Source organism: Paralichthys olivaceus, chromosome 4 (assembly GCF_024713975.1).
Source record: "Paralichthys olivaceus isolate ysfri-2021 chromosome 4, ASM2471397v2, whole genome shotgun sequence".
Taxonomy (NCBI): domain Eukaryota; kingdom Metazoa; phylum Chordata; class Actinopteri; order Pleuronectiformes; family Paralichthyidae; genus Paralichthys; species Paralichthys olivaceus.
The window spans coordinates 26,112,741-26,135,851 of NC_091096.1; the positions used below are offsets into that span (position 1 = coordinate 26,112,741).

General features: G+C 41.1%; 1 protein-coding gene across 2 annotated transcripts; it reads left to right on the forward strand.

Annotated features, from left to right (window-relative positions):
• Nucleotides 1–1,591: 1,591 nt before the first annotated feature.
• lhx2b (LIM homeobox 2b) lies at nucleotides 1,592–12,564 on the forward strand. Of its 2 annotated transcripts, none has more exons than XM_020102353.2 (5): nucleotides 1,592–2,913; nucleotides 4,196–4,398; nucleotides 5,116–5,483; nucleotides 8,219–8,424; nucleotides 11,833–12,564. In XM_020102353.2, the coding sequence occupies exons 1-5, from the start codon at nucleotides 2,731–2,733 to the stop codon at nucleotides 12,121–12,123; spliced, it is 1,251 nt and encodes a 416-aa protein (XP_019957912.1). In that variant the 5' UTR covers nucleotides 1,592–2,730; the 3' UTR covers nucleotides 12,124–12,564. The 2 variants fall into 2 exon arrangements, with proteins under 2 accessions (XP_019957912.1, XP_019957911.1); XM_020102352.2 differs by having other exon boundaries at nucleotides 1,604–2,913; nucleotides 5,113–5,483.
• The last annotated feature ends 10,547 nt before the right edge of the window (nucleotides 12,565–23,111 follow it).

A 23,111-nucleotide genomic window follows, 5' to 3' on the forward strand; every position in this document is an offset into this window, starting at 1 on the left:
TGCATGAATCACCCTTAAATCCTGTGTTCGTGCGTTTTCTTCATTCTGACCAGTGACTCAAACCAAACCAGAGAAACGACCTAGTGTTTTGATACAAATAGATACAAACTGATGTGTTTTCCTTAATCTTACATTACCACCTAATATCATATTTCATACACGCCCGCAGACATGCCCGCTGTCGCTATGTTTAATGTATAAACCCAACCTTATAGCAGCTAGAAAGCGCAAATGATAAATATGCATGTATTCAATTAAGGGTATTACAGAGAGCTGATTTGCATAATGATTTAGGAGCTTAACATCATATTTGTGCAATAAAATTTCACAATAGCCTAAAAGCGGACTGTAATGAGTGGAGGGGAGGACAGGTATTTTTGAAGCGAGGAAAAGAAATAGATAAGGAATGAGAAATATCAAGGAAAGGAGAGAATTTCAATTCTGATATTCTTTAATGCATAAATATGCAGATAAAATGTTGATATTACAATTTGAAATATACATATAATGCCAGTTAGGTGGTTGAATGGCTGCGTGGGTTTCTTTTTGTTTTAATCTCTTGACTAACTGAACTGACTTCAGTTTGAAAAACAACAAAAGCCTGAGCGGTGATGTGATAACATGTAATTTTCTCCCACACCGCTGTAACCACCGTCTTTTGTGGAAGATCAAACCTCTCCTCCGGTCCTCAAACGCGTCCTCTGATGACGAAGTCCGCTTTCCCCTCCCAATTAAGAGCAGAGAGCTAATTAGAATGAGCGGATCCGGGATCAGCTCAGCTTCACTCCGCAGCTCCCGCTGCTGAAGCAGACTGCGTCCTCTGTCTGGGCTGCAAATAAAAGAGTCAGGCTGTTGGCCTACAAATGACATCAGAGCGGTTCACAGTCTCAGGCTCTTCCAAGAAAATAAACATGTAAAGAAGGATGGAGCATGCTGAAATATAGAGAGAACTCCTGGTGCCTAGAAGATCTTTTGCACAAGTTTTAAAATACTGTGCAACAAAATACACTTTCCACTTTTAATAAAGTTCTCTATTCATTTAGCTATTGCAGTTCAATTTAGTTTTGGTCCTGGATATGTTCACGTTTTTTTTTCTTCTATTTGGTTTTAAATGAATATCTCTGGGGAGAGGAGGCTGCTGGCACTGAGCCTGCCATATTTACAATTATTACATTTTGTCGTAAAATAGAAACATCTCAGGTGCAGTCTTGAGAGGCAGCCTCACTTGTATCTCCCACATACACCAGTAGGTCAAATGTGACATGACATGTCAAAGTTTGAAATATATTTACTGGGAAGTTCTCAAACATTTAATTCCTGAGAAAAACAAGTGCAGTTTTTCACGGTGTGTTTGATATTTTTTGATCAAATAAATAAAAAGCAAAGATGATGAATTGATGAATTAAGAGCTTTGTGATTGTTCTTATATATTTTATTTATTGCTCTCTTCAGGGGACTTCATGCACTTTCGTCCACTCCTGCAGGATCTGTGGGCAGCAGCAGAGTGGGTGCTGTGTGGAACCCTCTCCGTGCGTCACTGGAGTAAAAGTCCCAGCAGACCTGCTCGGTGCGCGCACCTGAGGAGACTGACACCATCCCCGGCGTCCCCTCCTCTCCTCTCTCCGGTAAACGGAACATTTCAAACTGCAGCTCCGGTCGGTCGGACGGATGAGGATGACTGAACGACGGTGGCCGGTGGTCCGCGCGTAACGGAGGCAGAGAGAAGCTGAGGCTTCTCCAGACCGCTCGGTAAAAGTATAACCAAATAGTTCGGCGACGGCGGAACAGCCAATGAACATAAATGGTGCGTCGTGACGCAACAGGGCCCAGTTGATAAGGAGCGGAGAGTCCAACCGGGACTTGAGAAGGAGGGACGGCGGTTTTGGGGGCCAGCAAACACTCGCCTATCATCAGTCAAAGTAAAGGCAACTCCTCCTCCTCTGCTGTTACGGACGTGTATGCGGCCTCCTTACAAAAGACAAAACATTCATGTAGCAGGCTACTGTCAAGGAAAAGCGCTTCTCCCGCACGAGCGGCCGGATTTTATGAAGCAGAGGCGGTGTGTTTTTCCCTTTTCTCTGCAGAGATAAAGTAGTTTGAGCGGCATTAATCAGCATCTACTTGGACTGTTGAACCCGGAGGAGGGAGGAAGCCTTGTCAGCTTTTTTTTTTTGGAAATATCATTTTTGTTCTTTCTGACTGTGGCGCATTAAAGAGCAGCTGTCCAGCTCTGACAGTGCCACTTATACAGAGTTACTTTATTGTTCTGCAAGAGGAAAAAGAGAAGAGAAATTGCCGGTGCCTTGCAGAGGGTCGAGATCTTGAAATATTACTCCCGGCGAAAAGCAGGCATCGGTGCACAGAGCCATGCAGCAGGGGCTTCTATAGTTGGTATGTTTATTCCACGTATATGGAAAAGAAAATATAGAGAGAGCAGGTGCTAACGAATACAATAAAATCACAGCTGAGAGAAAACAGATTCCAGTAAGAGAAAGCGGCATCTGTGCGGTTATTTATGAATTAATCATAGCTTATTAATAATGAGAGCTGCACAGATTCGGATGACGGTTACCATTGGCAGATGAGACGTAGTGGGGAGAACACGTGTCCAATTTTTCCCTCATATTTTTTCCTGCCTGATCTGGATTTCTCACTTGTCAAAGCGAGAGAGGAAAAGCAGAAAAAAGCCAGATTCCTGAGTGGCAGTGTGTGCGCTGGGTTTTGCCTCTGATGGACATCTTAGCTTGCAGATCCGAAGAGAACAGTTATAACATCCTCCCCTCTGCGGCGACGATGCTTTTCCATGGCCTCCCTGGAGGCGACGTGCACGGTGTGGTGGAAGAAATGGACCGGAGAGGAAAGAGCGAGTCAGCAGCCATCAGCTCAGCCATCGATATGGGGGAATCAGAGACGGTAGGAGAGATTTCACTTGGCCCTCTCAGCTTGTTAGCGCAGGCAGCATGGCAGCCTGGAACATGTGACAGTGGCTGCGCTCAGAGCAGCTCCGAGAGCTTAGTTTCAGCCCTGAACGCGTTTACTCCCAATCACACAGCAAAAAAGTCTCCCAAAGAAGTGTCCCAGTTTGTTATTTCGTGGCTTAAAACTGTGGCAGACACACTTCCCCCAAAAGGCCTGAACTATGTGACTCCTTCAGCCACTGTTTCATCCAAAACTTATTCAGGCCCAGTAAATCTGCAGTGACACGGAGCCGCAACATGAACAAGCTGCTGATTTACCCAAGAAATAAAAACCTTACATTTGACCTTAAAACCCAGAATTACTTGAATTAGTCAAAACATTTGACTTTGCTAAGAAATGTTAAAGATGAGCAACGCAGCGCTTTACAAAAGCCACACTGAATATTCCCTAAACGAAAAATAAAGTGACACGGATGCATTTATTTATCCTCATCATTCGAATAAAAGACAGATAGCTTTACAATCTGTTCTAATTTATCACAATTGAAGACAATTATTAGATGGGTCCATATTTTATAAAACAGTGGAAATAAAAGAAGAGACAATGGGACACACAAGTCTTCATTTTGATTCGGCTTCAAAATGTATTAATAAAGAGGCCTCTGAAAGAATGGCAGTCACATCTTAAACCCTTATTTATGAATGTACATTTCATTATTAATATTATCATTATAAATTAACGGAACAGGCCCCTCTGATTTCAGTAAATTTAACAATATTTCTATCACCTGATCCCATTTTTAATTGTTCATATATGTAAAAACATATTTTCCAGAGTGTGCTGCTGATTGGCACTATCACATATATTATAACAATTACATGTAGGACCTAAAATATTTAATTTCACTGTAATTGTTATAATTCAAAGAGAGGAGTGTTTTTTTTAACCATGTAGTCTCCTTCACTAACTAAATTATGTCGAATCAGTCACTGTGATCCATCCAGTTTGCAAGAGGATTTTTATTGTATCTATGTATTTGCGTTTTAATGTCATTGTATTAATATGCAGTGCATTTTCGAGGTTTTTCAAACAAAAGTGTGTCTTTGTAATATTTCTGCAGTCTCCTAAAATGATATCCAACGATGTAAACACATCCCAGCATTTTACTCTTGAGTTATTGTGCAGCTCTCAGGCTGCTGTTCAGCATGCGTTTATTTCTTCATTTAATCCCAATTCCTTGTCGTGCCCTCGTGTCTCTCCCCTCTCTGACCTGCAGTCCATGCCGTGCATGAACAGCGAGCGCGTGGCTCTGTGCGCGGGCTGCGGCAGGAAGATCGCGGACCGCTACTACCTGCTGGCTGTGGACAAACAGTGGCACATGCGCTGCCTCAAGTGCTGCGAGTGCAAACTCAACCTGGAGTCCGAGCTCACCTGCTTCAGCAAGGACGGCAGCATCTACTGCAAGGAGGACTACTACAGGTAGGAGGGAGGCAGAGAGGGAGGGAGGGAGGGAGGGAGGGGGGGCGAGGGGGCCTGGACCTCCACCCATGCACGGGCCATCCACAAGTGTGCAAGACGAACCTGTGTTTGTGATTATTATGTGACAGATTGCAGTTATATCTATAAATACACGTGTCTTCAGTGATGGAATATTTAATGTACCCCGTCACTGATTTATACATGGTTTCCTCTGCAGAGCTTCTGTCCTGCTGCTGCGGGCTTGTAGAGGCTCTTGTTGGTATTTACAGCTGCTGACAGCTGATATTTTGTTCCTGTTATATTTAGGCCTTGTGTGTTTCTCTCAGCACAACACAGTATATGAAGTGGTGTGTGGAAAAGAAAGAAACACGCTGTCTGTGGGGTTAAAACTCCCTAAAATCCAGACAATCAAAAAAAAAAGAAGGTATATATGTTTAAATCACACACCCTCCTCTTCATCACTCACACTAGTAACAGCAGCTTTGGAGAGGGTAGGCTCTTTGAATAAAGAATGATTGTTGAATTAGAAACGTGAAAAGATCCAAATTCAGCGTCAGGTTTAATTTAAAGCACATTTCATGACACTGTAAAACTGCCTCAGTAGCAAAGAAGGAAAAGTTGGCGCACAGTTTTGCGCTTTATGGAGGTTGAGTGCGCCACAGGCCCGCCGGGCTCCGTGCGCAGCCGCTGATGACGTGTCTGTGTTGTCCGCAGAAGATTTTCGGTGCAGAGGTGCGCTAGGTGCCACCTGGGGATCTCAGCCTCGGAGATGGTGATGCGGGCCCGGGACCTGGTCTACCACCTCAACTGCTTCACGTGCACCACGTGCAGCAAGATGCTCACCACCGGGGACCACTTTGGCATGAAGGACAGTCTGGTGTACTGTCGGCTGCACTTTGAGACTCTCATCCAGGGAGAATATCAGACACATTTTAACCACGCGGACGTTGTCCCGCACAAAGGCCTGGGCCCGGCCAACACGCTCGGACTATCCTACTTCAACGGCGTGGGGACAGTGCAGAAAGGCCGGCCCAGGAAGAGGAAGAGCCCCGGGCCCGGCACCGAGCTGGCTGCTTATAACGCAGGTAAGAAGGACGCTTCTAAAAAACACGCTCAAAAGCATCGACGCTGTCACACTGGCAGGGATACTGCTGTTTTATAAATGTGAACACATTAATACAAACAAAACAAAAAAAGATATATAATTTTGTGCAATTAATTTAATGCTGATTTTACCTGAAAAACAATGAATTCAGATCGAAATCGCACCGGAGCAAAAGTTGAAAATAAAGAAAACTCACGTCTGACCGAAGCTCCAGGGTTTATAATGAAGAGCCACACACACAGAGCGTGATTAACACTGACATGCGTCATTACACCGAACTCCTCTGAATATTCCTATAGGGGCTGTTATTGTACAGCTCTCGGTCATAACACACAACTTCACCACAGAAAACTTTATCCCTGCGTGCGCTCAGTACTCCGACAATATTTAGAAAGGGAGCCGATAATAGCTTAGAACATTAAAGGGCACGTTTTAAAGCCATTCCAGGTTTTTACACATTTTAACATAGCCTATAATATATTGTGCTTAATATTACATTTGTATTTATAATAGTGTGTTTTAATTTTGGTTGGGGGTGACTCGCATTTTTAACGATTTATTTAATTTGAGGGTGTTCATTCTTCTGTAAACTGTGTAAAATGAATACATTTAGTCAATGGTTACATTTATTGGAGATTATTTAAAAAAACGTCAGATAATGTGGATTGAACTCTTCATTTTGCTTATTGCATTGAGTCAACGAGCTGCAGCACTTTAAACATGCAGTGACATGAACTTGCATCTAGTCAAGATTTGTCTGAATGATAATCTCAGAAAATAATTACTAGCAATAGTTGGTGGTTTTTCTTCATGTTTCTCATGGGTGTTTTTGGAGATTTTTTTGTAGCTCCCTTTGGGGGATAAAAAAGAAAAGTTGTTTGATGTTCTGGCTTTTGCTTTCACCCTTTTCCACTTGTCAGGCTCCATAGACATCTACAGACCCTAACACCCCACACTCCCCCAGCCCCCACCACACACACACACACACACACACACACACACACACACACACACACTGCCGGAGCTTTTTTTGCATTGAGACTGGGCCAAACTGGGTGTGCAGCAGAGGGATCAACGTGATTTGACGAGTTATTCACTGGAAGAGAGAGCAGGGGATACAAGAACTTTATCACAGCAGCAGCTTTATCTGCCCCCAGTTTGTAATGCTTTGGCTTTCGTTAATTAAGCTTCCAATTATTCACAAGAAAATAAGTTGATTATAAAGAAAACCTCGTGTCAGATTCTCAGACGAGTCCAGAGCAATAACAAAAGTCGTTTTTTGTTGTTGTGGTGCTGTGTTTTGATTTTATTTCTCTTTTTAACACTTCATCAGTGTGTTTAATTTAAACAGCTGCAACAAGTGAAATCTGTAGAAATGCACTTGTTAACAATATAAATAAGCTTCTGTCTTTTTAATTTCCTCCTGGATCAGGCAGCGTTTCTTTAAAAAGAAGGAGCATCACTTCTTTTTATAATACCGCAACTTCGTGTATTTATTTTCAGTGACAAAGCCAGGATCCAAGTGAATCTACTCGTAAAACAAGTCAAACGATTTCACCTAGTGAGGGACTTTGTTGAAAGAAAACACTCATTAACATGAAAACTAAACACCAGATTTCATCATGAAAATAGGATCAAGAAGTGTAATTTCAGAGTAAGAAAATAACTCCTTGTTTTCTTTGTTTGTATTTACTTAAAAAAAAAAAAAAAACTTGTGTGAAGAAAAATGACTCGGAGCAGAACGAGGAGCGGAGAAAAGTAGCAGTGCGCCCTCTTCTGATAACAGTCAGACACAACATCTGAGCTGCACCTGAACAGTCAGATGAGAACATGTGGCAGCCCTGAGCAGCTCTGACGTGTTGTTACCACTGTGAATCACTCCGCGGTCTGCATGAGGACGACGAGCAGGACACAGGCTGCTTTTTGTTAAAACACTGCAGCATATGCTTTGACCAGAAAGCAGCATTTTTTTCTGCCTGGTGTGTATGGGCTAATTAAGTGAAGTGTTATTCTGATGCTTTCCACTCACTTCATATTCATCATTTGCAGCGTTCTGATATTGAACTGTTATGCATGCAGCAACACTTTGAATGTTGCCAAGAAATTTGCAGGCTGGGACAAATACATGTGTGTTGTTGGTGAGTGTGTGTGTGTGTGTGTGTGTGTGTGTGTGTTACAGGCTTGTAGCCAGGCTAGCATTTCTTCTCAGGACAGATAGACGTGTAGGCAGGAGATGGATGCACAGACCTGGGTTAGAGGAGGAGGATCTGCAGCTGGAGGAATCAGATGTCAGCTCACAGATCAGATAGATTGAATGGATGCAAATGACGAAAACAATCTAGATTAAAGTCAAAGCATTTTCTTGAACATGTTGATAAAAGATAGATGGCAAGAGCAAACGTTAACATGGCAACATGTTTAAAAGAGTTTGAGGTAATGACTTGCAGTCTGAAGGACCTTTAAACGTCTTCTGTCTATGCTTCACATTGAATCTTTCACACTAATGTTCACTGTTGTTAGTAGTTTTCTTTAATATATAAAAAATGAGTTCAATTAAGGCATAAATTAGTATAAAATTGAATTGAATACTCTATTGATTGGTGTCATGAGAACTTCAGGGGCTACTAAGTCTCAGATGCAAAGGTCATGTCACAAGTATAAGAAAACTGGAGACATCAAACTGATGATCCTCTGTTTTTCCCCGTTGGCCCGCAGCTCTGAGCTGTAACGAGAATGACGGCGAGTCCATGGACCGGGATTCCCAGTACAGCTCCAGTCAGAAGACCAAGCGTATGCGAACATCCTTCAAGCACCACCAGCTGAGGACCATGAAGTCCTATTTCGCCATCAACCACAACCCTGACGCCAAGGACCTCAAGCAGCTCGCCCAGAAGACCGGCCTCACCAAGCGGGTCCTCCAGGTAACGCAGCATAGCAGCCTTTCACTTCAGAGGAGAGCCCGCTCTCCTTTACTCATGGGGGAGGGGGGACAAATGCCAGCAGGGGTGAAAGAATTTCTCCTGTTTCCAATGCAAATCAGCTCGTTTCCAAGCATGAACCATATGAAGCGAGTTTTTTCCTGAAAGAAGCCAAATCAGCTGCTTTATTTTAAGATATTGCTGTTTTTCATTCCAGTAAAATTCCTGGAAAATCTCCAGGAAGCTCCAAACAAGCTGAACAAAAACAGAAACACATTTTCTTTTCGGTTGTTTTTAATTTTCTTAAATTCAATAAAAACAAAACAACAACTAAATAATTGATTGAAGGAGCCCTGCATTGAAAATGCCAAATTACCTGGAAGTGAAAGCTGAGCCATTAAAAAAGTAATCAATTTCGGTGAATGATGTGATGTTATGTTGAGGACGGAGGGACGGAAAACAAAAAGCTTTGTATTGCACACGAGGGAAGAGAAAGCACAACAGAATGTTTGATTTCCACAAAAGACGACAGCAAACTATCAGGGGGACTGAGAAGAAGAAAAATGAGACAAAAAGGTTTCTGAATAAAAAAAATTCTGAGAGGGAAAAAACCCCGCTCCGCTGCTTTAATTAACGCTCACAGAAAACAAAGCAGTTGTTTTGCTTTGATGCGTTGGAGTTTTCATGCCTGTTATTCCAGCTGAAGCGCTTCTCTCTCTGCCTGTTTCCCATGGCTCCATCATGATTCCATCGCTAACACACTCCAACACTTGACTCATCACAGACCGCTGCCTCAGCCACTCCGCTTCTCATATACTACTCTTTATTACTGGAAAATAGAGAACAGAGGAACAATTGCGTGGAAAGAAAGAAATATTAATTCACCACCCACCCACGAAAATAAGGCATGCAGGAGCATCAGGGACACTGAGGGGCAAGATGCTGATTCCAAAATGAAGGTGCAGAACCTTTGTGAATAAATCCTCAGTAAAAAGAGGATTAATATTCTATTGCTATAATGTGAGAGTAATGACTACATGATAGCTTTGTTCACATTGTATAAGTCCATTATTATTTCCCCCAAAGTATCAACGAAGATAAAAAAAGGTTTATTCCCTTTCTCAGTAAGTATAACAAGTAAAGATATTTATAACTTTTGTACACAATAGAAGAAAACCCTGGCTTGGGGTTTTTAAGTGTTCTTTCATTCTTGAATCTTTTCTTAACGTCTGCAAGCAGAGACACAGATATGTGCACTGGTGTGTGCTCTTAACTAATAGCAAAGGAGGAAGGGGAGGTGGTGATACAGATAATGAGGGTCTGCTTGGGGTTCTGCAAATATCAAAATATTTCAATGGCCTTGTCTGTATTTTAGCTCTTTTGTTCCCCAAACTAACGACAAAATACAGTTTTTCATCCTTTTAAAAATGTCCCATGTGAGCGTTTTTTTAAGCTCACGCCTTTTTCAGCAGCCTGACATCGTTTGTCCAAAATCTTTCATACGACAGTTCATCTGCCTCAGCGAGGACCCTCCGCTGTGTGTCTGGGTAGGAGACAAGTGAGAAAGCTCTGTTTTGTAAAAAGTCTCTCTGAGCTCAGCTCTCAGTATTTCTGCAGCATCTACGTGAATCTCTGTGGTTTTGAGTTTCACTGATGTGATTCTGTTTGAAGTTGGCGATATAGCAGCCTGATTGTTCTTCTAACAGTGTTAAGTTATTGCTGACGCAAACTTAACATTTCCGGTTTCAAATTAAAAGGCCGCCACTTGTATGCCGGCAGGGCGCTTTGTTATGAAGTTGTAGGAAATCATCACTAAGTTTGTGGAACATAATCAGCAGCTCATGTAAACAACTTTACCGTGCTGCGCAGTGTAAAAAACAAACTTACATACGTGTTCACCGGCTAGTGGCTAACTGACTCTGTCTGCCATTTGGTACTGAGCAGGTATGGTGAGAACAGCTGCATGCCATCATTAAAAATGCCTGATGAGAGCAGCAAGCCTGTGCCTAAACAATGAAAAACTATGGGATAAAACACAAAAATGTTTCACAAAGCTGAGAGCAGCTGCAGATATGTGTGATCATTCTCTGAGGGTTCGTTGCTCCTTTTCAACACAGATGCATGAGCCACCGTTCATATACAATTGTAGATCAGTGCGGCTTTAGGGTTAAAGAGAACCAACAGTGACTGCAGATGGAACCTGGGAAACTAAGAAGTGTACTTGTGTGTTGACTCTGTGTCATAGTCAACTCATCAATCCACCTCACAAAGTTCTGAGGCTCTGTAACAGTATCGCATTACTTCTGCCTTCGCTGCCGACAGAAGCAGCAAACCTGCTAAAGGTCATTATCAGGGAAACACAAAGGTGCGTCTTATTTGGGCTTTTGAAAAAACAGCCGATGGTGTCATTTTTCTGAGGAGTACAGTCTGACCTATGTTTACCTAACAGCCAGTGCACACCACGGAGTCTGACATTTCCGAAAATGTCTTTTCCCACCTGACACGCAGCCGTTGGTCACCCTTCGTTTTACAAAGAGCTCAAAATGACTTTAAAGAGAGAACAGGATGTCATTTATCAGAGTGAACGTCATGACGGCTTTTATTTTTGTCACCTCTATTATTGTTGTGTGGTGATGCACAAGCCGGCTCTATTACCTGCTCCAAAAGCCGCGAATAATAAAAGCAGACATGGGGCTCTGTGTGTTCATCGTGACACATTCAAATTCTCTGAGCAACTTTTTTTATACCATATTGGAAATGGCCTAAAATCAATGGCTGCCTGAAGGGAAGGGAGTCTAATGATATGATGTAAAAATGTTTGGCAGTGAATAAATGATTTTTTACTGTTGTTGCTGAGTTGAAATATTGGAGGAGGAAGCACAGGTGTGGTCAGTTAACCAACAACTGATTTGAAGAGAGGAGGCAGGGGGGTGGAATCTGTGAGATCAGAACATTCTTAAATGGTAAATTCAACTAAACCTTTACAAAAACCTTTAGTTTACCCCACATCGAGTTGTAACCTGCCATGTGGAACCAGTCAGGTTTGTGAATGAAAAATACAAATAAAAAGAACATTAATAATGATAATATTAATAACAACAACAATAATTATTATTTATATTATTATTATTATTATTATCAAACCTCAGTTTTCTACACAAGAGCTAATTTCAACTAAAGACTGAGTTAGGGGTTTAATATGATTTAAGAATTGTCTAATAATTCCAGGTTAATACTTTGATATGACTCTTTGCATTTTATTTTCTTGACTTACAGAAATAACACAGAAATAAGTGTTATGGTAGTAAGTAAGTAAGTAAGTGTAGTAGCATGGACCATTAAACTTTACTTTTGTGAATCAGTCCCTCTGCAGTAACAACACTAATTTTATTTCCTATTCTATTCCCGCAGGTCTGGTTCCAAAACGCTCGGGCTAAATTCAGGAGGAACCTGCTGCGGCAGGAAAGCACGGGGGTGGACAAGGCATCTGACGGCTCCACGCTGCAGGGTGGGACACCGTCGGGCCCAGCCTCTGAGATCTCCAATGCCTCCATGAGCCCCTCCAGCACCCCCACCACCCTGACAGACTTGACCAACCCCACCATGCCCACCGTCACCTCTGTGCTCACCTCAGTGCCGGGCGGCATGGATGGCCACGAATGCCGGAGCCCATCACAGACCACCCTGACCAGCCTCTTCTGATGGACAGAGCCGTTCACCACAGCCTCACCCCTCCCCACTTCCCCTCACCTCTGCTCCTGCCTCCCGGATCTAAAACTGAGCACTGTCGACTCCTTCGAACTTTATACGGATTAGAAAAGTGAAGGTAATGGAAAAAAAATGATTCAATTTTGCTCTGAGCCCATTAGAGACTATTTGCATAGTGAGGCAGGCAAGCCTTACAAATGGAACAGTTGTTGTTATTTTGATGTTGTTGTCTTGTCGAGAACTGAGACTTGATTTGCATTTTTCAATGTTTACAGAAAGAGACTGCGGGGAAAAAAACTGCTTAATTTTGGGAAATTCATTTTTTCCAGCACAGTATTTATGTTGTTGTACAAGAGTCACTGTTAGAAGGATTGTAAAAAATTCTTTTTTGAAAATCTGAGATTAAACACAGGTTACGATATCCTCTGACTGCCATGTGCCTTACAATCCATTCTGTCTGCACTGCTGTACTCACAAGTCAACCAGGAGCACACTGATGAGGTTACATGGTCATACCCTATAGTGTGTGTGTGTGTGTCTGTGTGTGTGTGTGTGTGTGTGTGTGTGTGTGTGTGTCATGGTTAGGTATTTTTTGTGATTGGGTGCACATGTGTATTGTACATGCAGTGATAAGCATTCTGCAGTGCACGTGTTCCATTTAGAGGTTAAGCCTGGTGAGAGTTGGGGTAAACTAATTATTCTCCTGTACAACGCAGAAACAGCTGTCGTGTCTTTCAGCTTTTTAACACAATCCTCTTCCTCACTCTGGATCGTGTGATTCTGTTTGAACAGAAGCCTCAAACCTGCTACACGAGGGAAAAATGTTTCAACACCAGATATCTTTTGTAATATAAGACACTGTTCGCTGCTGCACACAGATGAGTTAAGATAAAAAGGGTGGGGTTTAAGATATTTGTATACAGTCTATATAGACTTTGTCAGCTAGTAGGATATGTAGATTACACATGATGAAGAAACACTTTCGAAGCACCAAGTATAGTCTCTCTGTATTTTCCCAGTGTTTCTGTTTTATGAGCAGATTCACACCACTGTTGAAGCTACTTAATTCAGCTGTAGGGTAACTCAGCAATAATCCAGTCATCCTGCGTCAGTTTGTACCACAACATATCACTTGAAAATGAAGTGTTTATGGTGGTTCCCTGCTCACAGAAAATGTCAGCTTCATTCAATGATTGTCTTCTCTGCAGCAAGTGAGAAATATCATCAATATACAGTACATTGATAAAAAAGTGTGGAAGTGTCTCACATTTATGGCAGATTTATATTCAATAACTTGTTGCAGTAGGTATTTTTCTGTCGAAGAAAATTCATGCTGTGAATGGGAGGAGAGCTGCTGATGAGGCACGCTGACTGTTGAAGTGATGCTCACTGAGCTCCTCCTGCTGTGCTGCTCCTGAGCTCTCTTGTACACATCGCTGCTGTCCTCCGTTCTGTAAGAAATATAACCACGACCAATCCTTTAAAGGGTTCAGTGTGTAGAATTTAGTGGTGACGCCTCATGTTGCAGCTGAACACCCCTCACCTCACCCTCTCCTCCCAAACATAAAAGAAAACCTGTGGTAGCTTCAGTTGTCATAAAAACTCAAAAGGTGTTTAGTTTGTCCAGTCTGGGCTACTGTAAAAAAACATGGCAGCCTCCGTAGAGAGGACCCGCTCCAGAGTATTTAAATATATAAGGGCTCATTCTAAGGTAAAGGAAAATTTACAATTTAGGTGAAAACATCAGTAGGATTATTTTATATTCAATTTTTGATTTGTTGAAACATTAAGCGATGCCTCTAAACTCTAAATTTATATCACCAGGATTTAGTACATGTGTCTATAAATTCAACCTAAACCATGTCAACACAGTTGAGTTTAATTTCCTCTCTGCTCATAACCACTCATTCTGTTTAATGTACATTTAGTTATTTAGTTGTTTACATCAGGATGCACATGCTGCAGGTTTAAGATGTTTTTCCACGTGACCGAGTTGGAAATATTGGACTGAAAAGGCACAGAAGAAGTAGCGCATGTAGCGGTTGCTGTCCATTCATGGCAACAAATTCACTCACATCCTCTTGGACATGGGTGGATTACAGGCCGTCCATGTTCCAGAGGGGCTCGGATCAAATAAAATCCTTTGCCAGCACCAAGATTGATCTGGTTGTCATATGATAAAACTTCAGACATACAGCTACAATGGGCTACATTCAATTAGTGAGCTAAGTTGCTCTTCTCTTTTTCTGTACAGTTTATCTGTGAAGAGTACTGTCAGTGCACATCTGATGGGGCAAGAATTAGACAGCCACTTTTCTATGAAAGAAAACAACAACTCAAGATTCTGAATAACTTTATTGAGGTTATTCAGTCTCAGATGTAGTTTCAATGAACAGCAATTCTTCACAGTTGTGGCTTTAACCTGCAAAATGTCCCTGAAACAGATTCAAGTTGTGTGCGAGCAACTGTAAGTTAAGGTCCAGAGGGGCACTGTCTAATAATGAATTAACGCTTCTATACAAAGAATTCTGGGACATTTAGGAAATAGCAAACTCTGTTAGTTTAGCTGGTTTAAATTCTTTTAAAAATTATTGTGAAATTATGTTGTATAAAAATTGTGCACACACACAAACTGTTAATGTAAACAGTGTTTCTGTGTGATAGGACCTGACCTCTGCATGTAAGCCACACTTGAAAAATTATCTCATTATCCAGAGAGTGATTTAGTGTACTATGTATTCCATCACAATAGGTGTGCATCAAGTAAGGATATATAGTATAATGTCTGAGTGTGTGTGTGTGTCTGGGTGTGTGGGCTGCAACCTGCTGTCTGTGCACATTACGTTTGATTATCCCGTTTTATAAGGACCGTTACATTCAACCACTTTAACCAAATGTGGCACTAAAAAAAGCAGAAAAAGACTTCACTTTAAATAAGCATCTGTGCCAAGGCTGAGAGTGATAGTAGTTGGCAGACTTCCCGGAAGCGTAATCATAAAAAATCTGTTTTCATGAGCAGCTTTTCCTCTGCTGGAAAAACATTTGCTCAATTTTCTCATGGCTGTAGCAGCAGGGATTTGAGCTGAAAGAAGGAAGAATTTCCACTTAAAAATATCAGTTTATAATCTGTTCCAACACAGAAGTTTAACAAAGAGGTGGTGGCAGGAGAGGTTGGGAGAATAGCAGCCTTTCTACTTTGTCAGCAAAACATAAATATGGGAAAACAGACTTCGCCTGCAGTGCATAATTAGCAATGGGTGTACATAAAGAGAGAAGTCCCTCTCAACGTACAGACTTGGTCATTATCTCTGCACTGGTGAGAGTAGTTTGAGGACGTGATCACGAACTAAATGCACTGCCAGCAACAAAAACTGCTCCTCGGTCCAGAACATTGACCATAGGTCTGTCTGCATGTTCAGTACAACAAAAATGAGCTGTGTGTGTGTGTGTGTGTGTGTGTGTGCGCACTTATATTTGGAGCCCTGACTCCAGGAAATCAACCAGGTCACACAAGCATATGCATGTCTTGGCCAAGCCTGGTTGAAAATGCATTGAGTGCAACGTAAGGACACAATACAGCTCAATTTGTCACTGTTGACGAAAAGAGAAGAAAAACATATTTGACCACCTGCTTCAGATTAATGTGTGATGTGAATTTGATCGAGTAATTGCAGGGAAAGGAAAAACTCTGGCAAGCGTCACAGAGAAACAACACAACAGGCTCATAAATGAAAATTGACTGTGTGTTAATGGATGATTATGTTTTTATTTTCCCAGAAATTGTTATTCTAAGGACAAATAACTGTGAAGTAAGGATTTTCCCGAGCACTTAGGGAATGGTTCACTGCCTTTACAAAATCGGATGCTTCTTAAAACCAAATTTATCTGCTATGCTAAAATTTCTCACTGTCTGCTGCCCATCTGGCTGTCAGTTTAATGAGTCAAAGTAACACCCATCAATCTGGATATGACCTTTACACATCCCATTATTAAAATGGAGAGCAAAAAATGCACATATCATCATTTTCTATAGTTTTAGATTTTTAGTGGTTATTGTTTTATATCCTTCAGCAGACAGCAATTTTCTTTTAACTTCTACATCATGAAAATCAACACCATGGGACCTGAAAGTTATATTATTCACAAATATATTTGTTTTAGTATCAATAAAGAAACATATAAAACTAAACAATGTAAATTATTAATGAATTGTCAGAGAATGTATCAACCCTATAAACCATTACTCATATAAGTGAGTAATCTAATCATTCATTACCCCCTTTTTAGTTTCATTAGGTAGAATTGGATGCTTTTTCCTTTTTCTTGTATGGAAGAAAAATATCCTTTGTGCCTTTTGTGTTTGGTTGAATGAAAATGTTTGAACAATAATAATCTGGAAATTATACATTAGTGATTTACTTTTAAAATTGTACATCTTCCGAATAGGGATTAAGGCTTTGAATCCAAGAAAAAAAAGTTCAAGTTCTTTGAGCTGAAACACAAATCCAAACTGGTTGAAACAAGTCTAAACAGAAAATTTCAGAAGTCCACAAAAAGGTCTACACAGTCTCTCAAAAGTCCTTCACAGGGCAGATCTTGTTGAATGTATCTGTGCTAGCATTGCTGAGGTCCTGGTTGACATAATAATATAATAACAACGTGTTACTGTGTTTATCTCATTTAAGCAATATGTAAGTAAACCACGCTTTTTCTGTGTGTCAAAAAACGTTTTTTGGCAATGACCATGATTCTCACTCGCACTTAACAACCACCAGGGTTTTAAACAGCCACAAGGGTCAATGATTTTTTTAAATGTGGCACCTATGTGTCTTTACGTAACTTAAATTGTGTACAAACAACAGTATTACAAATACTTCTGGACATCACATTTTAAAACAAAAGCATTCATAAGCACAAGAGTAGTGTGGATGAGTGATGCAAACGTGATCATATTAATAGAATCAGTATGGTTTGTCTTTAATATTAACGTAACCACAATTTGTAAAATAAAATTTGAAATTCTTTGGACATGATCCCATGTAAAATATATCATAATTTATGCATAAACACAGATACAGATCTCTGAGGCACAATATGAATATCAATTCACCCATTTACACACACACTGATACAGCGCTACTCTGCTTTTTTCTATTACGCACCGTTCTCACACTGTCAACGTGCACCTTCTGGCTGGTGGACGACCTGCTCTACCCCCTCAGCCACAGGAGATAGCCACATTGAATCACATTCACATCACATTTAAGGCGTTTAGCTGGCACACGCACAGTGACGCACAACCACTTACAGCTACTTACAAAATAGCAGAAGAGGCTTAATTCCTGGATTGCCAACATTACAAGCAACCAACAGTAAGTAGGCCGAGGGTCAAAGCAATGTCTTCCGCACACACACGCACACACACACACACACACACACACACACACACACACACACACACACACACACACACACACACACACATTTTGTACTTTGTACCTATCATATTGAGGACACTCATTGGCATAATTAATTCCCTAGCCCCTTTCCCTAGCCTTAACCATCCAAACTAAATCCCTAACCCTTATCCTAACCTAAACCTTATTCTAACCCTGACAATAAAACCAAGTCTTAACCCTCAAACAAGACCTTGAAAAAGTGAGGACCGGCCAAAATGTCCTCACAGTGGTATATGTACAGGAACACACACACACACACACACACAGTTCTTCACTATTCTCCCAGCCTAGCTTTCTCTGAATAGTGGGTGCCAGGCAGGCTGTGTGCCGATAGCTTTTAGGTCATATGTTAGGTGTCTGAGCCAGTATCTACAGAGGATGCCAAATGCGTTGGCCAGATGTACCCACACACTCGTATAAAGTGGTGTGATGAAGGCTTTAATAGAGAGGGGCCAGTCTTAACAACACATGACAGGCAATATAGAAACACTGGGTCCTGTTAAGTTTAATAAGTGGGAACAGTGCCAAATTCCAGTATTAGAGCAGCTTTCTAAATACTCTGACTTTCCTTCTTTGAACTGTGTGCATGTGTGTGTGAGAGAGAGGGAGAGAGATACAGAGAGAGAGTGAAAGAAAAAGAATGTAGGTGTGTGAAGGTAAAGGTGTGGTCAAGGTACTACCGAAGTAGTGTGGACTTAAATCTGTTTACACAATCTCATCATGGGTATGAATTTGTCCTCCTTATATACAAGTTTAAGGCTCTGGCGGTGTGTGTGTGTGTGTGTGTTAATTAATAATGGCTGTCCTGTACGATTAATAATGGCTAATTAACAGACATCAAATTAACATGTCAACCATTAACAATCCACAAGTGGTCGACTCATGTGTCAGGCTTTCTGAAATAAGAGCATGATTTTTTGCTGTACTCAGTGAGTTGAGACAGTGAGTTGAGACGGATGTGATCAGTTCAAATTAAAGACCCAGTGATGCATCTTATGCTCAACCCAGTGTTTTCTTTTACATACACTGTATTTCTGTGTCTGGGTTTATATATATATATATATATATATATATATATATGTTATTTCAGTCTCAACCGATAATATAGATACAAGTTATGCTAATAGATTTATAACATAAGTTTTATCATACAAATTGTACTTTGTGAACTGAAACAAACACTTTCTACTCAAAAATAGAGGATGGCTATTACTGCTAATTTACCTTGTTAGATGCAATCAGAGAGGAGAGTTTTTTGTGCCGGAAGCAGCCAGTGACCAGAGGCATAATGTTTTTCGGGTTGTCTATACATCCCATTCTCAAGAATGCCTGGAGGGAATTTCTTCAACTTTGGTGAAAATATTAGTTTGGACTCAGGGATTGTGGTCAAACATTGGAGCATTACAAAGCAGATTGTTTGGGTGACGTCTATGGAAGGCCATCAAGGCATACTTTCACATTTGGTACAAACATTTACTTGGACTCAAGGATTCACTGATCAGATATTGGTAGCCAAAGCTCAAGGTCACTCAAAGATTAACTGATTAGATTCTGCTGGTCGAAAGTCAAAGCTCAAGGTCACATGACCATGCATTGTTCTGAACACAATATATAAGGAATGCCCAAAAGGAATTTTATTACACGTGGCACAAGCATTCACCTGGACTCAAGGATGACCTGAATACAATTTGGAGGTCAAACCTCGAAGGTCAAGTTGACTATGAGATAACAGAAAGGAAATGTTTCGCATTGTGAATGTGATATATCCGGAACGCCTTGAGGAAATCCTTTCATATTTGGTACCTTCACTTGAAGTTGGATTTAATGTTGATAGCCAAAGGTCAAAAGTCAAGGTCACGATGGCCTGAACATTTGGTACAACCGTTCACTCACTGTTCAATGAGATCACATTGGGTTCTACTATTATAACTTGAATTTTGTGTCAATTGTTTTTCAAAACAGTGCTTATTAGTTTGTGATGGCTTATTGTCCAACATGCAGCCACTGCAACTGCAAACGGTGTTTTATTTGCACAGAAAATGTGGAAACAGGAATTTTGTGGCAAACTTTTAGTATAAGGAGTAATATTTGAAATGTTTGATTTTGAAGTAATCCAAAAAAAAAAAAATGAATCTGAGGGGTTATATTACCAATTAAAACAATTATCATGCAATTTGGATTCATTAACTGACAACATTTCAAAGTAGTCTGAACCACCACTGTTTACAGTGAGTGACGTTACAGGCCGGGAGGGTGAGAGGGGGGTGGAGAACTTGAATGTAACATATAATGAAAATGAGCTGGGTTCCAGAGCCCTCCCTTGGTCATTATGTGACCATTTAGGCTGGCTTTAGCCCTTCGCCTCCCACCCCGAGGGCCTCTCCATCTCAGGGCTAGCAGCTAATTAGCTAACACAGAGACGGCTCTCCCTCTGATCATGTTCACTCAATGGCTGCAGACGCATGGAGAGATGAAATTAGAGTGATTAATTAGGCTTTGACACTCCGCCAAAGGTTCTCAATTTAGCACTGTCACATCAATAAAAAAGGCATCTCCTCAGTTGCACACAGGGGTAACCAAAAGGAAAACGACGTGGGGGTATTACCAACAATTAAGACCAATTAGTTAGAGCAACCATCCAATGGGAAGACATACATAAACATATAATAGAGCACTTACAGGGTTGTACCAAAATAACCTACTTAGACGACTGTATCTCTCTAATTTATATGTGGAAAAAAAGAGTCTGTTATAATCATATATCATGGGCACTGTCACCTTTGGAAATACTTTTAACTTTTCATGTTAACATCTTTCTTGATAAATGCAAATTCATTGTGACTAAGTGGTACACTGAAAATACATTCACCTAGCACTTTATCACAAGCACCATACCAATATAGTAGTTCCTCCCTCTCTTCTTTGTGTCGTGGATTCAGCAACATCCCTTTAAAGGTTCAGTGTGTAGAATTTAGTGACATCTAGTGGTGGAGTTGCGTGTTGCAGCTGAACACCCCTCGCCTCACCCTCCCCTTCCAAACATGAGAGAGAACCTGTGGTAGCTTCATAAAAACTCAAAAGGTGTTTAATTTGTCCAGTCTGGACTAATGTAAAAAACATGGTGGCTTCCGTAGAGAGGACCCCCTCCTGATGTAGATGAGATGTATGTCAATATAAAGGGTCCATTCTAAGGTAAAGAAAACAACAATTAATACAATTTAGATGAAATACACCAGTGAAAACATCACTAGGATCATCTTATATTAAATTTCTGCCAATAGATCCATTTCACCTTAATCTGGACCTTTAAGATTGTTCATGTTGACATGACAGGATCATATAATCTCACATTATCATCACATCACATTCATGCTGCCAGTCTCCTGTTCTACTACTTCCAAAAGGCTCTATTGGATTCCCATCTGTGACCGTGGATGTCACTAAAGTTCACTGAACTCACCGTGATGTTCACTAAAACCAGCTTGAGACTTTTCCTTTGTGACATGGAACATCGTCCTGCTGGAAGTAGAGCCATGAGAAGATGGTGAACTGTGGCCATGAAGAGATGGACCTGGTCAGTAACAATACTTAAAGAGGTGTCTCATGAAACGTTCCCCAGGTCGTCACACCACCAGCAGCGTTCTGGACTGTTTCATGAATGTAAACTATGAAGAAATATCTTTGTCAATGACTTAATTAGATGATAGAAGGACAGTGTTACCTGGACCTATGCACTTTACATGCTCTGGCTGTAGAAGATCAGATGACCAAAGTGAAGTGAAAATAATATAACAGTAAAATAACAGGTTGATATTTGCACTTACTTCAAATATAAAATGTTTTACTGATTATCGACTTGTTTCAAGAGTTCAATTACATTTGATTTACTAATATTGCATCTTTCCAGATGTAATTGTGGGAAATCAGTTAGATCACATCTCTTGAAAGCTCAACTTTCAGTCTTTAACTCACCAGTGTTGGTGAGTCTGTGTCACTGCAGCCTGGCATTTCTGTTACAGGCTGACAGGAGAGGAACCTGACGTGGTCTCTGCTGTTCATCCACCTCAAGGTTCAATATGTTCATTCCTAGATGTTTTTCTGCTCACCACAGTTTTAAACAGGAATTATCTGAATGACTGAAGCCTTTTTGCCAGCTCCGACCAGTCTGACCATTGTCTCCTGACCTCTCTCATCAACACCGAACTGACGCTCACTGGATGTTTTTTGTTCTTGGCTCCATTCTGAGTAAAAACTCTAGAGGCTTTTTTGTGTGAAAATCTCAGGAGATCAATAGCTCATGTCACAGTCAAAGTCACTGAGTTCACATGTTTTTTATTATTCTGAAGTTTGATGAACTGAAGCTCCTGACCTGAATCTGCAGGATGTTAAACACTGAGCTGCTGTTCACAAGATTGGCTGATTGGATAACGGGTTCCTAATAAAGAGCTTGTTTACCTTTTGAAGATCTTTGCTAAACCCTTATTATACAATTTAACAAAATGTTATTGATACAAGTGAATCATGTACACACATGAGGTCATGGAATGTTCGACAAAGTTTTATATCCTGAAAATACAATATTGTTGTTTGGAAATTATGACAGCTGGTAGCAGTGCCCACAGCCCACACACAATATTCACAAAGGTTAATGCTAGCTAATGTAACAATAGCTCATAACATAAGGTGAGTGCTGGCTATGTTAGACGAGCGTCATCGTCTGTTAAAATATAATGCTCAAATAGTTTCATTTAAACATAAAGGTGAGGGTCAGTAATTAGGAAAGATTAAACAAGCGATGTATTTTATTATAATATAGTAGCATGTGTACACAGTCATTTCCACTGGATTTAAGACGTCACACCAAACAGGCACACACAGGGCTAACTTTAATTCCACCAGAAATATTTCCCGGCTATGACTTAAACTATCTACAGCATCTTCAGTCAGACACCTCACTTTTTTCATTTTGTGCCTTAATCATATTCATTTAATCCCTTTGCAGCTTAAAACAAAATCCAAGCATTTTCACAGATCTCCACCATCCTCACCTTGACAGACAGGGAGGAGAGCTCATTTAATCCAATCCAGCCATTACCATGTCTACAGGAAAGGACTGCCTCGAACAACCAGTGAGGAAACACTGCTTCATTATCCTCCTTCCCAGGTGACAAATCCTCTGTGAATGGAGCAGAATGTAAAAGTTTCCCTGGGACACACCGGGCTCCTGCTCTATTTAGATATACAGTGAAGTGCTGTCAGGGCGATGCGCAGCAGGTTTGGGGATCTGCACTTAGCATGGTGGTGCATGGAGCTGCAGTGGGGAGCTGCCGGGCCCTCCCCCGGGTGCTGGTGTGAGTGCAGCACAGGCAGCTGTCAGCAGAGAGGTGGCATTTCCTGGTCTGACGCTGACAGAGGCTGTCTGCAGGCAGCGGGAGCACAGCCAGACTGACACCCTGTTTATTCAGAGATGACATCCGGGCTGGGGATGGGTGTCACTGGCATTTTGATTCACCTAGCAATGTG

Bases quoted from the DNA above. Each gene is read 5' to 3' on its own strand.
- lhx2b (XM_020102352.2), top strand. From the start codon at position 2,731: ATGGACATCTTAGCTTGCAGATCCGAAGAGAACAGTTATAACATCCTC. The intron at 2,914-4,195 runs GTAGGAGAGATT...TCTGACCTGCAG, and splicing joins ATATGGGGGAATCAGAGACG to TCCATGCCGTGCATGAACAG. The intron at 8,425-11,832 runs GTAACGCAGCAT...CTATTCCCGCAG, and splicing joins TCACCAAGCGGGTCCTCCAG to GTCTGGTTCCAAAACGCTCG.